At 39.0% G+C, this 21,082-nt stretch overlaps 1 protein-coding gene across 8 annotated transcripts in view; it reads right to left on the bottom strand.

Moving 5' to 3' along the window:
- LOC124619641 (ATPase family protein 2 homolog) overlaps positions 1-21,082 on the bottom strand; it is a 77,264-nt gene that overhangs the window by 39,100 nt on the left and 17,082 nt on the right. For all 8 annotated transcript variants that reach the window (XM_047146164.1, XM_047146166.1, XM_047146167.1 and 5 more), the window contains exons 4-6: positions 14,912-15,445; positions 10,954-11,296; positions 801-1,074 (exon numbers count right to left, since the gene is read on the bottom strand). In XM_047146164.1, coding sequence (XP_047002120.1) covers positions 801-1,074; positions 10,954-11,296; positions 14,912-15,445 — 1,151 coding nt within the window. The remainder of the gene's footprint in view (positions 1-800; positions 1,075-10,953; positions 11,297-14,911; positions 15,446-21,082) is intronic.

Raw genomic sequence — 21,082 nt, 5'->3', positions numbered from 1 at the left:
TGTTTCCCTCTATTATAACCATAAGCATATTATGAATTATATATAATTATATATTTCCCTATTATATTCATATGATGAATTACTATGAAATGTAGCTAATGATTTTCATTTTACAATTTAATCATGCAAATCATATTGAAGAACAGTACATCTCCTGTAAATGTACTTAACTTTAACAGTGTCAGTTTTAAAATCCAAAGAAAACAATGGACATCACCGATGTCAATAATTAAATACCATTACACTACTTATGAAATACCATACTCTTTCATTTCATTCATTTACACTGCATCTGAGAAACATAATATAAAAGATATCTCTGACAGCAGCTGTAGGTTAGAAACCACACACTCTGACACAGTGAACAAAGCATGTTACCAATGTCGGCAACCCTCTTACTCATTCCATTATACTTTACTTCATACTCAGGCATTAAGCTGCTGCAGTGGGACAAAGCAAGTGACCATTGGTGCATGACAGTTGTACGTTCAGAAGGTCGTAACGGCATACTATCAGAATTATGGCTCAAATTTTCACTCAATATTGATTTCTAGGGGTGAAATCTTGCATGTGGGCTTTCCTCCTCTTAAAATATGAGGTCAAGTCCGTGACGTTTCCTTGCAAGTTGCCCTTGCAGAATCTGAATAAAGAATGTTCATATAAGCACATTATTTCATTCATTCCTGACTAAACATGGTTATCACAAATCTTTAAGACGTATTCAACAGCTGGTATGTTCTGCAACCACTTGTATTCACAAGTGTCTCTTAGGAAGCATTGCAAGTAGTTACAAAACTCACATTTGGCACTTGAACAAGGACCTCGCGTAGTGCACTCGGACGAACTTGCAAGAAGGCAGCAGCAATATCATCTTTCACTGGCTGTGAAGCACCGCGACGAGCAGCTGACAGCACTGCATGTGATGCTAGAGATGCCAGGTCGGCTGGCACAAACCCATGGGCAGCTGCTGCTGCATCACTCAGCACGTCATGGGTGACATCTGGTAGCAGGCGACCCAGGATATCCAAACGTGCAGCTGGGTTTGGCACTCCTACTTCAATCTCACGTTCCAACCTAAGGTGCAACAAGTTGAATGAATTAATCATACAGTCAAAACAGAAACATTCGTAACAAAGATCAGGTAATGTTCCCTTAAGTAACTTGTCATTTTGTTTTCAACTTCACATCATCATAATTACAACAAATATTACCAACAAACATCACAAACAGAAATGAAGGCAGAATTTAATATTCTGTTAACATTGTTATCATTAAAGGTGGCACTTCACCTTAGTTGGGTACATATGGGGGAGAATGTCAGCCCATATAAATAGAACCGTCCTAACATTCACCTCAAATGATGTAACCAAACAATAGAAAACATAAATCATAATGTGCAGATGGAGATTTGAACCACACTTCTCTCCAATACAAGTCTAGTGTCAGGTCAGTGACACAAATGTTCGATATATCACTCTTTTTTTATTCTATATTTCTGTGTCAGTTCACAAGTTCACACAAGTGACATCATTATTGATCTTGTCTTATTACCAGGCTGTCATCAAATGATTTATATAAGTTACTATGTAACTCACCAACTGGAGAGGCCCACAGAGACGCTCACAATGTAATTGTGGTTACTGTGTTTCCCTAATGCAGTACGCCTAGTCTGCAAATGGTTCAAATGGCTCCAAGCACTATGGGACTTAACATCTAAGGTCATCAGTCCCCTAGACTTGGAGCTACTTAAACCTAACTAACCTAAGGACATCACACACATCCATGCTCAAGGCACGATTCAAACCTGCAAACGTAGCAGCAGCACGGTTCTGGACTGAAGCACCTAGAATCACTTGGGCATGCCTAGCCTGCATAAATATTATTCTACAATAGAAATTTACAGGCCAGATCAACTTACGCAAAGGGTTTTTTATGTTATAGAAAAACACTGTTTCTCTCTCACTTACATTCAGTGGTGTTTTATTGATGACAGATTTATAATAAGAAATATTCTTACAGCTCACCTTCCATTTCATTGTAATTATGGACAAAGCAGTTAGGAAGTTCGTCAGTAATAAATGCTGATAGTTTTCCAAAGTAAGAAACGTGTACATGGTCTGTTAAGCAGTAGTTTCTATTGCAACAATCTACAAAACCATAACATGATGGTGCATTCTCTGTGACATTAGCAAGTACTTAACAGTATTCCATTTTTTTCTTGCATTGCAAGTGAGTGAGAAAAGCACTGCATGCTCATTGCACCCATTCTATTCACCTCATTTAATACTACCAAGGATGAATGTTTCTCTTAGCTATGTCATTGGGCACAGCATTTCACAGCATTCAAGGTAATAGATCCCATTTTGCAACAGGCCAATTTTTGTTCTGGAGGTTACCACCCATAGGTAGGCCATATGATGATGTCAATCATACTTAAAACTACTACACACAGAAATGCCATGTAGTGCCACTCAGGTCTCAGTTCCACTGGTGCTTTAAATAACCAAGACAATCTTATCAGTGTGGGTGGTCAACCTGCATAGACACAGCTGCAGATCCACAAGTCTGTGGTGCAAGGAGTCTTATGTTTGCTCATTAAATAGAGACACGGTAGTGAGATCCACTCCCGACAAGGAAGCATTATGCCTGTTGCAATAGCAGAAAAATTAGAGGCCACACTGTAAGTGCGTCAACAAATGCCATTAATCCTAGAGTAGTAGCAAAAAATTCTTCAGTAGAAAATATACTGAGATTAGATACCTTCATAGCTGTTAGCTTTTTCATTCCAGAAACTTACAATTTAATATCTGACGAGACCCAGTTCCAAGCATTAGATGGCTAGCCTAAGTAGTTTACAGTACTATTTAGTCAAGCGACTAAAAATGATTAAACCAATGGAAGCACCAAAATTCCATCTCCCATAAAAGTAACTGTAAAAGGAGAGCAAATTACATGCTCAAGGGCTAAAAGAACCCATTTTGTTGAATCCGTTGGTAACACCTGAAATAGCAATGAAGAAAAGAGATGAATGGCATTCCTGTCAGTGAGATGATTTTAAAATAACTCAGCACTCAGGTGGTAATGAACATTAATCCCATACCACTCAGAAACGTTGCTCACTAACAGGCAGCCAATGACATTTTTCAAATACCTGACTTAGCTAATACATATCTACAGTTTCCACTCGACACAGAATGCATAAAATCACCAACACACCTTTGGAGCTGTACAAATATTAGGTGACTGCTGCCTGGTGCAGTGAGCTTTTCAGCAGTAGAACAATAGATGGAACAACAGACACAAGCCTTTCTTCCTCGTGCAAGCTACTTGGAGATGTAATAGTAACCGGCACTACCAAGGAACAGCATTTACAGCTGATAACCTCACTGCTGACTGCCCACAAGCTCCAACAGCATTTACAAAAATTGTATCAACTCTTCAAAATGTTGCAGGCTACTGGGTTGCAAAGCAACATACAAAACTTTCAATTCTTTTGGAAAGAAGTAGAATACTTGGAACACTCTTTGGCAGTAAAGAAATTCACTCGACAGAACACCATTTATCAGCAATGGCTGACTCGCAAATTCCTCATAACCAAAGGATCTCGAATCATTCCTTGACCAAACAAATTACTACACAGTATTCATGCCTAACATCTGCAGCAATCACACACCCACTCACCTAACTTCATAAGAAACGGGTTTCAGAACACTTGCTGATTATATGCAAATTGACATGTTGTTGTTGTTGGTGTCTTCAGTCCAGAGACTGGTTTGATGCAGCTCTCCATGCTACTCTATCCTGTGCAGGCTTCTTCATCTCCCAGTACTTACTGCAACTTACATCCTTCTGAATCTGTTTGGTGTATTCATCTCTTGGTCTCCCTCTACGATTTTTATCCTCCACGCTGCCCTACCAACCTATCCCTTCTTCTAGTCAAGCTATGCCACAAATTTCTCTTCTCTCCAGCAACTGACATATCCTAAATTAAATTAGCTACTATGCTTGGTAGCCAGTCTAACAATTTATTTACTGAACATTCACTTAATACTAGCAACAGACATTTCCCAATACATCATCAGAACCATCCTCTCACACAAGTGCTGAAGAAGTTCAACACTCATGGAAATTCCTGGATGGAGTAATATGTAAAACAATGTAGCAGACCAAAGTGTGGAGCACAAAGACGTGTCACCGGAAACAGCATTCACACAAGCTTTTGAGCCCTTCTCTTTTTCTAGAAAAAGTACACAAATTCATACAAATACAACCACACAGACACCCAACACACATTCCCATTGCCACGGTGTGTATTCTTTCACTAGAAAAGAAGCAAGAAATCAAAAGCTAGTGTGGGTGCTGTTTCATGTTACATGGCTCTGAGCTCCATACATCAGTCGACTACAGGTGAGTGGTTGAATTACCTTATTTTAGAACAAAGAAGTTCCTTGCATAGCTGTAAGAAAAACATTTTCATTTAGCCACAGATCACAATCCCTTATTGTGATATTTGGGTCTCATTACAAGCTTCTGGAAAACATAGTCCAATGCTTGCAATATTTCATACAGTACTGAGTTTCATTTCTGCCCAACAACCCAGCACCCGGACGCTCATGCATGTGCTGCATTAAATCAACTGTAGGAGTTTTTTTTCCAAATCATAATGGCGAGCTAGAAATCATTATATAAATTCCCAGCTAATACTATTAGTCATACAACCTACATCCAGGATGCCACAATAACTGCAGGTCTGTACAATCTTCATGAAAGCTAGCTTACACTTGTGTTCACATGTGCAAATATCAACACGAGTTCATCCTTCTCGTGGAGGCAAACACTACCAATACAAACAGAAGTGTGATCCTAATAGTCACAGAATGTGAAGAATATCGCATATTTGTAGTGGTTATAAAGAATTCGCTAGGAGGGGTCACACATAAAACAGGTTTACTAGCTAGTCACAAAATCAACAAACATACTTAAAATCTAGCTCAAGCATCAAACATCAGCCCTCGCCCCCCTCAAGTATCCAGTCATGGAAAAGAAAATATGTGTATTTCATTGGATCATTCCTCGACATGAGATGTAGTTGGTGGTTGTGGACACACTCTCAAGCTATTCATACACAATTAATATGCATTCTACAGTTGGTAAAGCCATATTCAGGACACTAGCTGAAATAGTGGTTACTGACATACTAGTCATGGACAAAGGTCCACAACTTACATCTCATGAATTTGCGACAGGGATGGCAGCTCACATTCTGTGCACTGTTTCCACTTGCAGTCAAACAGCAAGGTGGAACATTTGGAACAGACTTTCAAAAGCCAAATGCACAAGGAATTATTCCACAGTGTAGGCAGAGTTAAACTGTGATTTGTAGTACTACAGGACTGAAAACCCAACTGGATGCACATGTTTCAGCATCATCCAAAGTGGATATCAAGCTCCATAATAACACAGGAGAAAGAGAGAGAGAGAGAGAGAGAGAGAGAGAGAGAGAGAGAGAGAGAGAGAGAGGTCAGTGGTGTGAGCTCCACAATGAGCAGTCCCAGGTGCAACAGGACCAGATGTACCACCACTATCTGGCAAAATCACCAAATCTATCACCACCAAAATGTCAGCTGTGGCGGCCACCACTGCACGATCTGACCAATATCCCATGCCATGACTGCAAACATCGACATTGTCTATTATTAGATGAGCACCATTGGTTCCAACAGTGTACCACCACTGTAAGATGACAGCATAATTGTGCGCTTGGTCAAGGATAACCTGCCAGAGGATGCTAAACCTCCAGTTTCCCCATCTGTCCCTCTGCGCTGCCCTAAGAACACATCTGAAGGATTTGGTCCTTCACATCACTTACAGGGAGGACGGATCTGGTGCCCCAAGTAGGTAATCAAAATTTCAGATTGCCTGCTCTAAAACACGACGACAAGCCACATAAGGAGATCACCACACTTAAACAGATGTTCCACGACAGGCATCATATCATTTGGTGGGTGTAGTGGATTTCGACTAAAGAAATTTACGAGCAAGTAACCACAGATGAATTCTTTTCGCATTACTGTTGCATAGTGCTACTTTCTGTTTATTCATACAGTGACTCCAACATCACTTGCATAATGGGCTTTGTGCTACGTAGAGGGCCAACACTGTGAACTCTACCAATTAGCACTATCTTGCTGTTCTCTATTATGAGCTAACTGCTGTGTGTGTTCCTGTTTTTCATGTGTCTGTATTTTGTTTCAGAGATTGAGCCTCAGTCAGGATATGACAAGTGATACGGGTATAACTTTTGGAAACAGCAGTTAATGGATACATTTTTACTGGTACTCACTAATTACTAAAAATTGTGTTTAATATGGTACTGGAAAATTCTGGATGAAATACAAAAAAAAATGGTAGGAGTAAAAGTGATTACTCACTTAATAGTTAAGGCAATGAGTGGTAGAGTGGTACATAAACAATGCTGAATTGTGGTACATAAACAATGCTGAATTCGTAGTTAAGCTTTTGGACAATGTCCTTCACCTGCTGCCTCTCCTTCCCCTAATCATAACCATTGCCGTACCCAACTTGAAAGCTAAAATGTAGGCTTAGTCTATGTTTTACTTTCAGATTACAAGTTCAATCATGTTTACATGATTGTCAGCTGTTCAACATCTCAATTGTGCTATTTTGTTTTTCTAATATAAGAATAGCATAATCCACTTTGAGAGTCTAGTTTAAAAATTATTACTTAAACAGCAGTGTTAATGGGGTGCAGTGGAGGTTATCATATGCTTGCACTGTTACCAAAATCAATGAATATGAACACTTGTTCATTTAGATCACTGTGATATTTTTCTGATTGTTTTCTGTAGGTCCAATCCTGAAAGAGAACCATTATGAATGTAGCATAAGCAAAGGTACAAATTAACACAGAGAAGCAGCTGTTAAAACTAAATCTGTACACAGTAATGACAATTAACTGCCATTGCTCTGCTATACACTATTTGTGCATGCGACCTTGCTGTTGGTGGAGACGCTTGCATGCCTCAACGATACAGATAGCCGTACTAGGTGCAACCACAACGGAGGGGTATCTGTTGAGAGGCCAGGCAAACATGTGGTTCCTGAAGAAGGACAGCAGCCTTTTCAGTAGTTGCCGGGACAACAGTCGGGATGATTGACTGATCTGGCCTTGTAACATTAACCAAAACGGCCTTGCTGTGCTGGTACTGCGAACGGCTGAAAGCAAGGGGAAACTACAGCCGTAATTTTTTCCGAGGGCATGCAGCTTTACTGTATCGTTAACTGATGAAGGTGTCCTCTTGGGTAACATATTCCAGAGGTAAAATAGTCCCCCATTAGGATCTCCGGGCGGGGACTACTGAAGAGGACGTCGTTATCAGGAGAAAGAAAACTGGCATTCTACGGATCGGAGCGTGGAATGTCAGATCCCTTATTAGGCAGGTAGGTTAGAAAATTTAAAAGGGGAAATGGATAGGTTAAGTTCGGTGGCAGGAGGAACAAGACTTCTGGTCAGGTGAATACAGGGTTATAAATACAAAATCAAAAAGGGGTAATGCAGGAGTAGGTTTAATAATGAATAAAAAAATAGGAGTGCGGGTAACCTACTACAAACAGCATAGTGAATGTATTATAGTGGCCACGACAGACACGAAGCCCACGCCTACTACAGTAGTACAAGTTTATATGCCAACTAGCTCTGCAGATGATGAAGAAATTCAAGAAATTTATGATGAGATAAAAGAAATTATTCAGGTAGTGAAGGGAGATGAAAATTTAATAGACATGGGTGACTGGAATTCGAGAGTAGGAAAAGGGAGAGAAGGAAACATAGTAGGTGAATACGGATTGGGGGTAAGAAATGAAAGAGGAAGCCGTCTGGTAGAATTTTGCATAGAGCATAACTTAATCATAGCTAACACTTGGTTCAAGAAGCATGAAAGGAGGTTGTATACATTGAAGAAGTCTGGAGATACTAAAAGGTATCAGATAGATTATATAATGGTAAGACAGAGATTTAGGAACCAGGTTTTAAATTGTAAGACATTTCCAGGGGCAGATGTGAACTCTGACCACAATCTATTGATTATGAACTGTAGATGAAAACTGAAGAAATTGCAAAAAGGTGGGAATTTAAGGAGATGGGACCTGGATAAACTGACTAAACAAGAGGTTGTACAGAGTTTCAGGGACAGCGTAAGGGAACAATTGACAGGAATGGGGGAAAGAAATACAGTAGAAGAAGAATGGGTAGCTCTGAGGGATGAAGTAGAGAAGGCAGCAGAGGATCAAGTAGGTAAAAAGACGAGGGCTAGTAGAAATCCTTGAGTAACAGAAGAAATATTGAATTTAATTGATGAAAGGAGAAAATATAAAAATGCAGTAAATGAAGCAGGCAAAAAGGAATACAAATGTCTCAAAAATGAGATCGACAGGATGTGCAAAATGGCATAAGCAGGGATGGCTAGAGGACAAATGTAAGGCTGTAGAGGCTTATCTCACTAGGGGTAAGATAGATACTGCCTACAGGAAATTTAAAGAGACCTTTGGAGAAAAGAGGACCACTTGTATGAATATCAAGGGCTCCGATGGAAACCCAGTTCTAAGCAAAGAAGGGAAGGCAGAAAGGTGGAAGGAGTATATAGAGGGTTTATACAAGGGCGATGTACTTGAGGACAATATTATGGAAATGGAAGAGGAAGTAGATAAAGACGAAATGGGAGATAAGATATTGCGTGAAGAGTTTGACAGAGCACTGAAAGACCTGAGTCGAAACAAGGCCCCGGGAATAGACAACATTCCTTTAGAACTACTGACAGCCTTGGGAGAGCCAGTCACGACAAAACTCTACCATCTGGTGAGCAAGATGTATGAGACAGGCGAAATACCCTCAGACTTCAAGAAGAATATAATAATTCCAATCCCAAAGAAAGCAAGTGTTGACAGATGTGAAAATTACCAAACTATCAGTTTAATAAGTCACTGCCGCAAAATACTAACGCGAATTCTTTACAGACGAATGGAAAAACTGGTAGAAGCGGACCTCGAGGAAGATCAGTTTAGATTCTGCAGAAATGTTGGAACACGTGAGGCAATACTAACCTTACGACTTGAAGAAAGATTAAGAAATGGCAAACCTACGTTTCTAGCATTTGTAGACTTAGAGAAAGCTTTTGACAATGTTGACTGGAATACTCTGTTTCAAATTCTAAAGGTGGCAGCAGTAAAATACAGGGAGCGAAAGGCTATTTATAAATTGTAGAGAAACCAGATGGCAGTTGTAAGAGTCGAGGGGCTTGAAAGGGAAGCAGTGGTTGGGAAGGGAGTGAGACAGGGTTGTAGCCTCTCCCCGATGTTATTCAATCTGTATACTGAGCAAGCAGTAAAGGAAAGAAAAGAAAAATTTGGAGTAGGTATTAAAATCCGGGGAGAAGAAATAAAAACTTTGAGGTTCGCCATTGTAATTCTGTCAGAGACAGCAAAAGACTTGGAAGAGCAGTTGAACGGAATGGACAGTGTCTTGAAAGGAGGATATAAGATGAACATCAACAAAAGCAAAACGAGGATAATGGAATGTAGTCGAATTAAGTCAGGTGATGCTGAGGGAATTAGATTAGGAAAAGAGACACTTAAAGTAGTAAAGGAGTTTTGCTATTTGGGGAGCAAAATAACTGATGATGGTTGAAGTAGAGAGATATAAAATGTAGACTGGCAATGGCAAGGAAATCATTTCTGAAGAAGAGAAATTTGTTAACATCGAGTGTAGATCTAAGTGTCAGGAAGTCGTTTCTGAAAGAATTTGTATGGAGTGCAGCCATGTATGGAAGTGAAACATGGACAATAAGTAGTTTGGACAAGAAGAGAATAGAAGCTTTCGAAATGTGGTGCTACAGAAGAATTCTGAAGATTAGGTGGGTCGATCACATAACTAATGAGGAGGTATTGAATAGGATTGGGAAGAAGAGATGTTTGTGGCACAACTTGACTAGAAGAAGGGATCGGTTGGTACGACATGTCATGAGGCATCAAGGGATCACAAATTTAGCATTGGAGGGCAGCGTGGAGGGTAAAAATCATAGAGGGAGACCAAGAGATGAATACACTAAGCAGATTCAGGAGGATGTAGGTTGCAGTAGGTACTGGGAGATGAAGAAGCTTGCACAGGATAGAGTAGCATGGAGAGCTGCATCAAACCAGTCTCAGGACTGAAGACCACAACAACAACAACAACAACAACAACAACAACAACAATCTAAAAGTTATGCAGTAAATTGACTGGGATGCTGTTATTCTGAAAAGAGCTGGCACTTCATCAATGAAATTACATAGATGCTGTTTCTTTTTATTGATCTCTTAGTATTTTCATGCTCACATAGTTATTCATCAAAGAATAATAGTTCTCTGAATGTAGAAGGTGCACAGGCTAGTTTACAATGGAAACTGTTACTTGTCATACAGCTTACAGAAAACAATAACCCTGAATCTAAATAATCAGATTAATTCTACAATGTGTGACTAATGAGATGTAGTCTTAATTTTTATTTGAACTGTTATAGATTCATATTTACCTATTAGTTCATTTTAATTGTCTGATGGGAGCATGTTGAAGACCTTTGCATGTAAATAGAGAGCCCCACCCGGAACGCAAGACACGAGCACAAATTCTACATGTGAGTTATTTTGCATCTTTTATTCTGGCTGCAAAAATAAAGCTTAAAATGGACTCTTATTTAAAGGGACAAATATCATTAAGGAATAAATGTATAGAGTAGTTAGAATTCATACCACAGTGCAGCATAACAACTGCTGTTGTGGTATAGTCTTCCCGTTCATGAATATTTTACAGTGGTATGTGTACAATGTCAGGCCACATTAAGTGCATTTTTCAAAACAGCCTTCTCAAGAATTTACTCTCTGTATAAAAAGGAACTGTACCTCCCTGGGCGACGAAGTGTGGGATCAAGATCATCGGGGTGTCGAGTGGTAGCCAGTACGATGACTCTACTTGCAGCAGAGTGCAGGCTGTCAAGCAACAAGCACAGTGACACGGATCCAGGTCCCCGCTTACGGCAAGTAACATCCACATCATCAATTATAGCAACATGTTGTCCTTGGGCAGATGAAAGAGCCGACAGCTTAGCTTTGGCATCTGATGTCAGCTCAGAGCTGTGTAAGTAAGTAACAGATGCACCACTGGAATTTGCAATTGCTCTTGCTATAAATGATTTTCCTGCACCTGGTGGACCGTGCAGCAAAACTCCTCGTGTAGGTCGCAAACCTAATCAACAAAAAAAAGTAAGAATATCATCTGAATAAGATACAAAAAAGATTAACTGTATTAAAGGTAAAAGTCACTTGTCACTTCTAGCTTCTAAACTGTCAGCTCCTTCCTCAGGGAGGAAAGAGGGATTTACTGGGGAAGACTGGAAAGAAGTGTAAGGACACTCAGAACGAATTTTGTCACCCATACTGTCAATTTTGATACTGATGTGAAATATGTCTTATAACTAATACTCACTTTTAACTGTGTACAAGAGTCCTATATCAAAACAGTCTTGAAGTAACAAAATATAATCAATATTACTCGGCAAAGGAAAGTAAAGACAAAGCAAAGCAAAGTAAAGGCCTGGCAATTGTGGGAATTGGGTACAGTTCAAATTCCAGTTCAGAGTAGTGTGCAGTAACCTGACTGTGGCAACTTGCCGTCAATAAAACTGAATTTCTTAGCGATGTGAAGGAGAAAACACAGTGCAGAAGGAAAAGGTGATGGAACATGCAACTGAAATGATAAAGCTGAGTACTAACGAACCATTAGTGTGTAAATTACAGCAGAAGGAACATGATGGTGAGATGAGTGGAAGTGAAGTATTTACCTCAAATAATATAAAAAAGCAAAGTGCATGCAATAAATATGCCACTGCAAATATGATACATGTGATATTAGGCAGCTCTTTCTGAAGCATTACAAGATAACAACTTCGCGAAACCTTGACAATTTATGACACACAGAATTAGCAAAGAAATTCTGACAAGGGGAGGTCATGGGATCCGGGATAGGAATTGAAGAACAGAACGAATGATGGTTTGCTTTAAGGTTGGTTGGTTGGTTGGGGAGAAGAGGTGTGGTTTAAGGCACCAGCTCCTACATCACCATAAATCCATTCACCCCAGTAGGTCTTCATTAAGGAGGTGTTGTCCTCAGAAAGCAGACAAGATGAGTTTATTTACCACGCATAAAATGGTCTTGGTTTGCAAAACAGTGCAATAGCCTATTGTGTACATGGCCGATAACTCACTTCATCACTTTGGTTATGAAATAGATGGCAACAAGGTAGAATACACCCGATATCCTATTTAATATGCACCAGGCACATGCAAATTTATTTATCATGTTATGATTTATATTTTTCAAAAAATTGGTAACATAAACTGTTCTTGTACCATGAACATTGTATAAAGGACGCTTTGCTACAGTGGCATTATTGTTCAAACTTCCTAGCAGATTAAAAGTGTGTGATAGACTGGGACTTGAACCTGGGACTTTTAACTTTTATGGGAAAATGCTCTACTGGGCTATCCAAGCACCATTCATTACCTACACCTTCACTTCAGCCAGTACCTGTCTCCTAATCTGCAATCTTCACTTGCCCAAGAAAGCCAAATGTCCCAGTTCGAGACACAGTCCGGCACACAGTTTTAATCAGCCAAGAAGCAAATCAGCACACATTCTACTGCAAAGTGAAAATTCACTCTCAAAAAATCACATAGGCTGTGGCTAAGACATTTCTCCACAATGTCCTTTCTTCCAGGAGTGCTAGTCCGGCATGGTATGCAGGAGAATTTCTGTATGTTTGGAAAGGAGGAAGGGAGGTACTGGTAGAAGTGAAGGTGTAGGCCGTGAGTGGTGCTTAGATAACACAGTACAGCACTTACCCACAAGTCCCAGATTTGAATCCCAGTCTGGCACATGCTTTTAATCTGCTAGAAAGTGTCAAATAATGTATGTTCTACTGTAGAGTGAAAATTCATTCAAAATCTGCAATACTGGTTTTTCTACATTAATTTTGCAGCCATAAGTCAGTCTGTAACCTACATTCAATGATCTCCTTCCTTATTCCTGGTCGTATAAACCAATGCATTCCAATGCCAAAAAAAAAAAAAAAAAAAATTAAATTATCTCACAGCCTGCATTAAACTCAAGACTTCAAGCACAGTGTCTGACACCACAAACACTGAGCTACTTCACCACGCCAAAAACTGGTTTTATTTTAATGGATAATAATTAAATTGATCTGGTCCACTTTCTGAGGGAACATCTCTCCCACAAAGGTCCACCAGGGTGAACAGCTGTAGGGGGAGATAACTGGCACCTTAAGATACATTATCATTCAGTCGGTTCATCGATCCCCAACCCTGAACCACATCCTCCTTGTGCGAAAAAATTGTCATATATCTGTAATTTGTTTTTAAAAGGTGCCAAATATATGAGTTATCATGTACGGATGAGATGACAGAGTTTCAAGAATGACATATAGTGATTGAGAGCTCCACTTGTAAGAACACCAGAGGGTACCCCGTTAACCACACCCCCACCTATTTTTCAGCTGTAAACAAAGCAATGCTGCCACCACAGACAGTTCTTCATTTCACTTTGCTAGGTAATAGCTATGCCCTCTCCCCCCATATCCTTTTTTTTTTGTTTTTTTAATTGTAGTTGTGTTTGAATCTGTCTAGTACATACAGACAGGCCACTAGCTCAGTTCAGAGATGCAAGAAGAAACTGATCATACCGTTATGAAGAAGCCATCCAAGTAACCACTTGCAGTGCTTTGGAGAAACAATGGAAAACCTAAATCAGGATGAAGCAATGGCAATTAGCAGTCTGCTCCTCCAACAAACTAATCCAGTGTCTTTACTACTATATCACCTCAGCTTATCCAATGTTCTACTTTCATTTTACAGGAACCACTACTTCTTATTTTAATGTATTTTTTCATATAGTTTAGGATCATAGCTAACAACTCACCGACACACACACACACACACACACACACACACACACACACACTTGTATGCCCGCTGAATAAATAATGGTGGCACAATGTCAATGTAGCTGTAGAGGTGTGTGTGTGTGTGTGTGTGTGTGTGTGTGTGTGTGTGTGTGTGTGTGTGTGTGTGTGCGTGCGCGTGTGTCGTGTTTATGTGCCTGTCAATAACTCAGCTAGTTGTTACCTTTACTCCTAAATTATTTATATTCTGCTAAAACTTTCCATACTACTCCAAATAGTTTCATCTTTTTAATGTTTTGAACTTCATTCTACAATATCTTCTTCTTTTTAAATTGTAATTTACCTTTTGTAAGGTACTATGTACAATTACTAACTGCAAGTACTTATGTCTTCATTCATTTCTTTTAAGCAGGGAATGGATGAGAATGAAATGTATAAGTTAACTTTCAAAACTGAAAACTGAGCCACATATTTTTCATCTAAACATCACTGTCTTGCCAAATTAATTGCTATTACATTTATTACACAGCTAAATAAGCTCCTAAAGATTTATGAATAGTTTACAAGAGTTAAAAATCAGTTAAAAACTAGGTGCACTAAACTTTGCAGAAAACAGTATGGACAGTATGTAAGAGTAACTTAGCAGATACTGGGACAACGTACTGCTATTTCAAACAACCTGGGCCTTGTATTTCCTGTGCAATCACACTTCTACTCCTTACATCTGAAAAAACTAATTATTAACATAATGTCTTCATCTTTTCTCATTCTATCGCATTTACTTGCATGAGGCAATGTCAGTTATATGTTGTTGTTGCAGTCTTCAAACTCAATACTGGTCTGACATAGCTAATTACATACACAGACAACAAAAAGAGGCATACCTGCAAATGGCTTAACATCCCCGAATGCTAGATTCATTAGCTCTGTAATCTCATTTACAATGTCCACCATGCCTCCTACATTGTCCACAGTAATATCCTGTTTGTCATCAGCTGGCAATGCACTTGTCCGCTGAAGAACCCATGAAGTGCTGCTGATCACTGAATAAACTTCAATGTCATTCATAACTTCCACACTTTTCTTTGCTTGGCATGACTCAGAAAAGGTTTCCGATTCTTCAATTTTCAGCCTAGAAATATCGTCTGCTACCTCTTCAATGTTTACATCACACATTTTATATGGTTTAATGTCAGTCACTTCAAATGTCAGAGGTCTGCCATAGTGTAAAATTCTTAGCCTGTTTCGTACAGAAATTATGCTGCTATTATATTGGTGATGAATCAGTAGTGAAAGGTCTGAAGAAGTTTCTATGTGAGTCAGTGGCTTGAGCCTAACTTCTTGGGCAGGCAGTGGTTTCACATTCAACTTCCTTACACAAATTTGATCACCAAATTGTCCTCTAAATATTTCCAACCCTGAAAAAAAGACAATGATTATAAACTGACATGCACAAAACAGTATGACATTTAAAAGCACAATTAAAACACATCACTGCAAGAGAAGCTTTTTCAGTGCTACCACAATCTAAGACAAACAGTCATGAAACTCTGTAGGGCAAAAAGTGCAACCTTTTGACAGCTGAAGCAACACTAGCACTACAATCAGCTAGCCTGTAGTTACAGAAGAATGGCACAACACAAATGGAGGGTTTCGTACTTTTAATGCTGTTACGTCCATATTTTTTAGCCACTAAATATGGTGGTGAATTTTCCAACATGAATAGGAAAATATAATTAAAGTAATATCCCATCTCCTGTTAATGTCAATCCATAACAACAAAAGGTCAGTGCAGTGTAAAACATATGTCGAAAATTGTTCAAGACAGGAAGTGAATTGTAACCAGGTATATTTAAGTTCAAAAAGAACTTTTTATGATTATATCTGCATGCTTGGTATGTACTTTCTGATGCTCTGCAATGATTGTGGCTCATTTCCAGATTCCAAACTCATTTTAATACATTCAAAACTAGACAAGATTTTTACATTCTTGGCACTTAGGTGCTATTTCTCCTTATTAATGCCCTTTTTGCCTTGTCCTTGTTTCTGTGCCTTGTGTGTACATATCACGTTTATTTTTCCTGCTTCCCACGTATCAAAACGCGTTGGTGAGTGCACTCACAAGCACTGCATCTAGCTACACTTGGTCCACAAGATAATGTTTCTGTAACACCACCATCTGAAGATGAGCCTGCAATGGCTCGGAAACATGTTCATGGTTGAATAAATCATAAAAAAGCAACTGGTTGCATATTTATTACCAGATAAATGCCAGTTTAAATCACAGTCGCAGTTTGTCATCCTCAACATATATTCTAAAATTGCTTTTCCCTCATCTACTGCACCCCCCCCCCCCCCCCAAATCTACTCCATCACAACAGCTATTGGCTGATGGACAACTCCTCAACTTACCCAGTGTAGCATTATTAAATGCAGAGTGAACTGTTTTGTCAAGGGATTACCACAGAACTCTCCTTTATGTCTGATAGCTGTAAAAATAATTCTCCAACCCATCTTGGTTTACCTTCTTCATTAACAGATATTTGTCACACATCCTACAGTGAGCTCACTCACCATCAACTGCAGCAAAGAGACATTCATTTGCAAATCATTTTTGCATCTGATTCTACCAGTATAAACTCTAGCACTACTATCTACAAATTTCCACGATTCAATCCAAGGTTTCATTCTCAGTAAAACAGCCAAATTCTCAGAATGACTTGTGATACCATTTTTGAAAGTTACAGGCCCTCTGCAACTGCACAATTAAAAATGTCAAACAGAGAAGGTCTTTTTTCTTTTTTTTTTTCTTTACAAAAATCTGCAAAGCTGTAAATGATTGCGGGCATAAGACTGCAACATCAAGCACCTCAACTCCTACTATTGAGTGACAAATTTAGGTGCTAATCTGAAACTGTGATAACTATCACTCTCATACAGCAACACTACGTCTTTCCAAGAAGTTGTATCAAAGCTGCGACTTTCCATTTCACACAAAATATTGCACTTAAACAAATTATTTCTGACAGTCTTCAAAAGATGAGAGTCATATAGGAAATAAATCTTTTCTTTCTCATAAGTCACAAAAGATTTCTCTTCACACACACCCAGATATTACCTCCACTCAATGAAATTTGACCCTTCGTCACACAGCTCTTAACAGTAATACCCATCTCTCTTAACTTATGTACTATTGAAAATATATCAGCAGGCACACATTCATTACAAAAATGTGATAATGATTGGTGCAAACCATTTATCACTACTATTACAACAGTGTTTGGAATTATGGGGTTCATGTCTCACCAAATTCTTCAAAAACCCAGTCACAACATCCAGTGAATCATCTTATGATAAATCTGACACTAATGTAATATAATACACATGCAAATTTACAGGTTTTTTAATTTAAGAAAAGCACTTCACCTTCTCTTTCAACAAATAAATTTTTTTTTCATTAATGCAAAATTTTAGTTGTACACCTTCCAGATATTTCTGTAAATTTCTAACTGATGGAAGATGAAAATATTCTGATAAATATTTATGTGCAAGTCAACTACAATACAGCATATTCACAGGACACATCTTTATTTTATCATAAAATCAAACCCAATGTTTCCTCTAACTTAGCTCAAAATAAGACATCAGGCTTTATTTCTAAGATGCTGACATCCTATGATCTTAATTATTACCTGCCTGATTTAGCCATTTCCTGCAATCAACATTCTTTTTGCAGTCCTTGGATGGTATATGTACCTTTTAAGCTGTCTGCATCTTTGATGCAAACAAACAATCTTAGCAGCTTTATGTTTCAATTGCTTCTTTATGTGATCAGCTGTTCCATTTAATTATTTCTTCCTCACATGAAATGAGTGGCACACCTGAATCAACTAGTGCAGCCTCTGTATTTGTGCATTTACCAATACACTCAATTCACCTCCATCAGTGACATCCACAGAGTACAATGCTTTTTGCTTTCTTTGTTCTGGCATAGTGCATCTGTTGGGTAATATGACTGAGGTTGATTTGGAACACCAAACGATGTTGGCACTACATTCCACACTACTTTCTTCTTGCCTGCATTCATGAACTGGCATATCTCAAAACAGAAAGCACAAATGCTAATATTCTGTACAGATACTGCAAAAGCTTCTTCATAAGGCCAGCCCTTCTCACATTTACAACTCACTTCTTTTCTTCAAGAGTTACAATAAACGGTTACTCTATTGGGGGAAAAAAAAGCATGCATATTAGACCACAAAACTTTTTACACTATCTGTAATATGTTATAATTATCTATCTATTCATACCCACACAATGTAGTCTCATGCGATCCAGAGCATCTCCTTGCTTTCATGAACATTTTATGCCATGCTAAATTCAACAGTCTTGGCTATTTATACATGAACACAGTAATTACTTGCAACTACGTGTTTCCTCATCCGCTCGAATACGTAACCACAAAAATATACCAGTATGTAGGCCTATACTTTTTTTATGAAATTGAAGTACGAAACTACGTAAGCCTTTTGAAAAAGTTTTCGACTGCTTGTCTGCAATCAGGAAAATTTCCATACATTTTTATACATTAGTAACATCATGAAATACTGATCAAGATTTTGTGGCCCTCATTAAGAGGAGAAGTTCTGGAGACACTAAGAGGAATGGAAATGTTAAAAATTTTCTCACATGCTTGAAAGTATGACTATCCATCCCAAAATGAGCATTTGTTATTCGTAACATTGGCTTACTCCCAACATCCTTCGGATTTTTGATTGTAGCTACAATTTATAGTGCCACAAAACACTCCGAAATACAACCACAATTTGAATGTGCTTCTCCCCTCGATATACAGTACACATACACAATTGTTTTAAGTACGTTGTGTTTATACAAGCCAGTGCCTTGGCAGTGTTGCAATAGTGAAGGTGCAGAAAATCTGTGGGAGTCTCGTGACTTGTATGTTAGAGCCTGGTGCTAGTGACAGGACCAACTGCTGTACAAAAAAACGAAACCAGACAGAAAATCCATAAAGCAAGCCTAATAAAAATAGGTAGAATAACAAAGGCATCCCAAACTGTTTTCTATTAATGAAACAAAACATTTTAAAGGTGTGTAGGTGACTGAGGATAAATTCATGGTCTAGGGGTACCATCTTCAGTTTGGAATCAAAACACCCTGAGTCCCCAGTTCACTCAAAGTTACTGCTTCAATTACGAATTACAATCGTTAGCAGTGGTGGCCGACAGACTTTCGGTATAAGGATTCGCCCTTGTTCTGCCAACGGCCTAGTCAAAGAGGGCAGAGAAGCAGACAGTTTCAATTCACATTACTTCCATTAGAGGCAAATCTGATTGCCCCAATGTATGGTTTGCACTTCCATGTCAGAGGTTCGAGACACTATAATTTCCTCAATTCCGCCTGCACAAATTTTTAAAAATACAGTTCCCAATAAATCCCTGTGGGTCAGCAGTCCAGTCTTCGTATGATTGATTTGGGCCCTTCTTCCGTTGTCAAAATTCTAACCTGGCCGCAATAAGACATGTCTCTGTTGAAAAATGTTCTTGGAATAAATATTCTAAGCAATTCAAGTTCCACTGGATTCAGTAAAGGCTCTAGTTTTTGTATTGGCTGATACAACAACATGGCCTTTTGTCTTCCTGTATCAGAAATATTACAGGTCAAAAAATGTAACTGCAGTCACAGGCACTAGGTGTCCCCTCGTCATGTTGTTTATTAAATGGTGGAAAGTCTATAAACACGAGTGGCGCAGAAGACATTCCTGCTAAAGTAACTAATGCTTGCACTGACTTTGATATAGCTGTTGTTACCCTGTTGATACTCATGCATATTTTTTGTTAAGAGTTGTAAGTGTTCCATGGTTGAAAAACCTGCACTCTCATCTAATTACAAAATTGTTCAAAGTCCAGTTTGCACGTCACAGGTCCCGTGCCATTGCAACTTTTATACAAGTAAACTACTCACGCTACTAATGGAGTTTATCCACAACAAGAGATTTGCATACCAGATACTACCATAACAAGAGATATACTGTACATACAAGATACTATTTAGTAACAGTGCAAGTTATAATAAGTCTGTATTCCTACCAAAGGCCAGCTGAAATTACTACTGACTTCAGTAGGTCATCAAAATACTGCAGAATATCCAGTTTGTGTTTTCATAGATAAATATAACTAAAAATGATAATAAATACAGTAATGAATAGCTTTGGAGACTATGCATGTTTTGGTTGGCAGGAGAGCCAACACCGTGTTACCAGAGGAGGCCGAAAGGCACGTGTTTTAGCTCACGCAGGCTGGCGTGAGGTCTGGAACAGGACAAGGAAATTAGAATTTAGAAAAAACGGACATAGCTGGTGGAATACTTAACTTTAATCCATTAATGGTGAACGTCGGTCTGGACGGTACATGATTCACAATATCAATAGTAACTGATAATGGCACCTTGCTAGGTTGTAGCAAATGACGCAGCTGAAGGCTATGCTAAACTATCGTCTCGGCAAAAGAGAGCGTATTTTGTCAGTGAACCATCGGTAGCAAAGTCGGTTGTACAACTGGGGCGAGTGCTAGGAAGTCTCTCTAGACCTGCCGTGTGGAGGCACTCGGTCTGCAATCACTTATAGTAACAACACGCGGGTCCGACGTATACTAACAGACCGTGGCCGATTTAAAGGCTACCACCTAGCAAGTGTGGTGTCTGGCGGTGACACCACAATGCAGCTGAGAATTCAAGTTGTCAAAATACATACCTAGCAGCTATCATGTTTGCTACCCACATTAGAGCTTTTTCTTAACATGTAATTGTTGTAACCTGTTGTAACCGCGACCAGAACGGTCGCGAAGTGGCCGAGAAAGGGCAGCAGGACCAAAAGGAGAGCGGCTCGCAAACAAACAAATGAACGGAAAGTATGGACATGAAACAATGACAGACGATGGAGATAGATCTTACGATGACAACATGCAAGAAGAAATGGAGTGACAGAGACACGCAATGAATCCAAGACATCCACTAGTAATGAGAACAAAGAATGA

This window comes from Schistocerca americana, chromosome 6 (genome assembly GCF_021461395.2).
Source record: "Schistocerca americana isolate TAMUIC-IGC-003095 chromosome 6, iqSchAmer2.1, whole genome shotgun sequence".
NCBI lineage: Eukaryota > Metazoa > Arthropoda > Insecta > Orthoptera > Acrididae > Schistocerca > Schistocerca americana.
The sequence above is the reverse complement of the archived record's forward strand: the minus strand, read 5'-3'. Positions and strand labels throughout refer to the sequence as shown.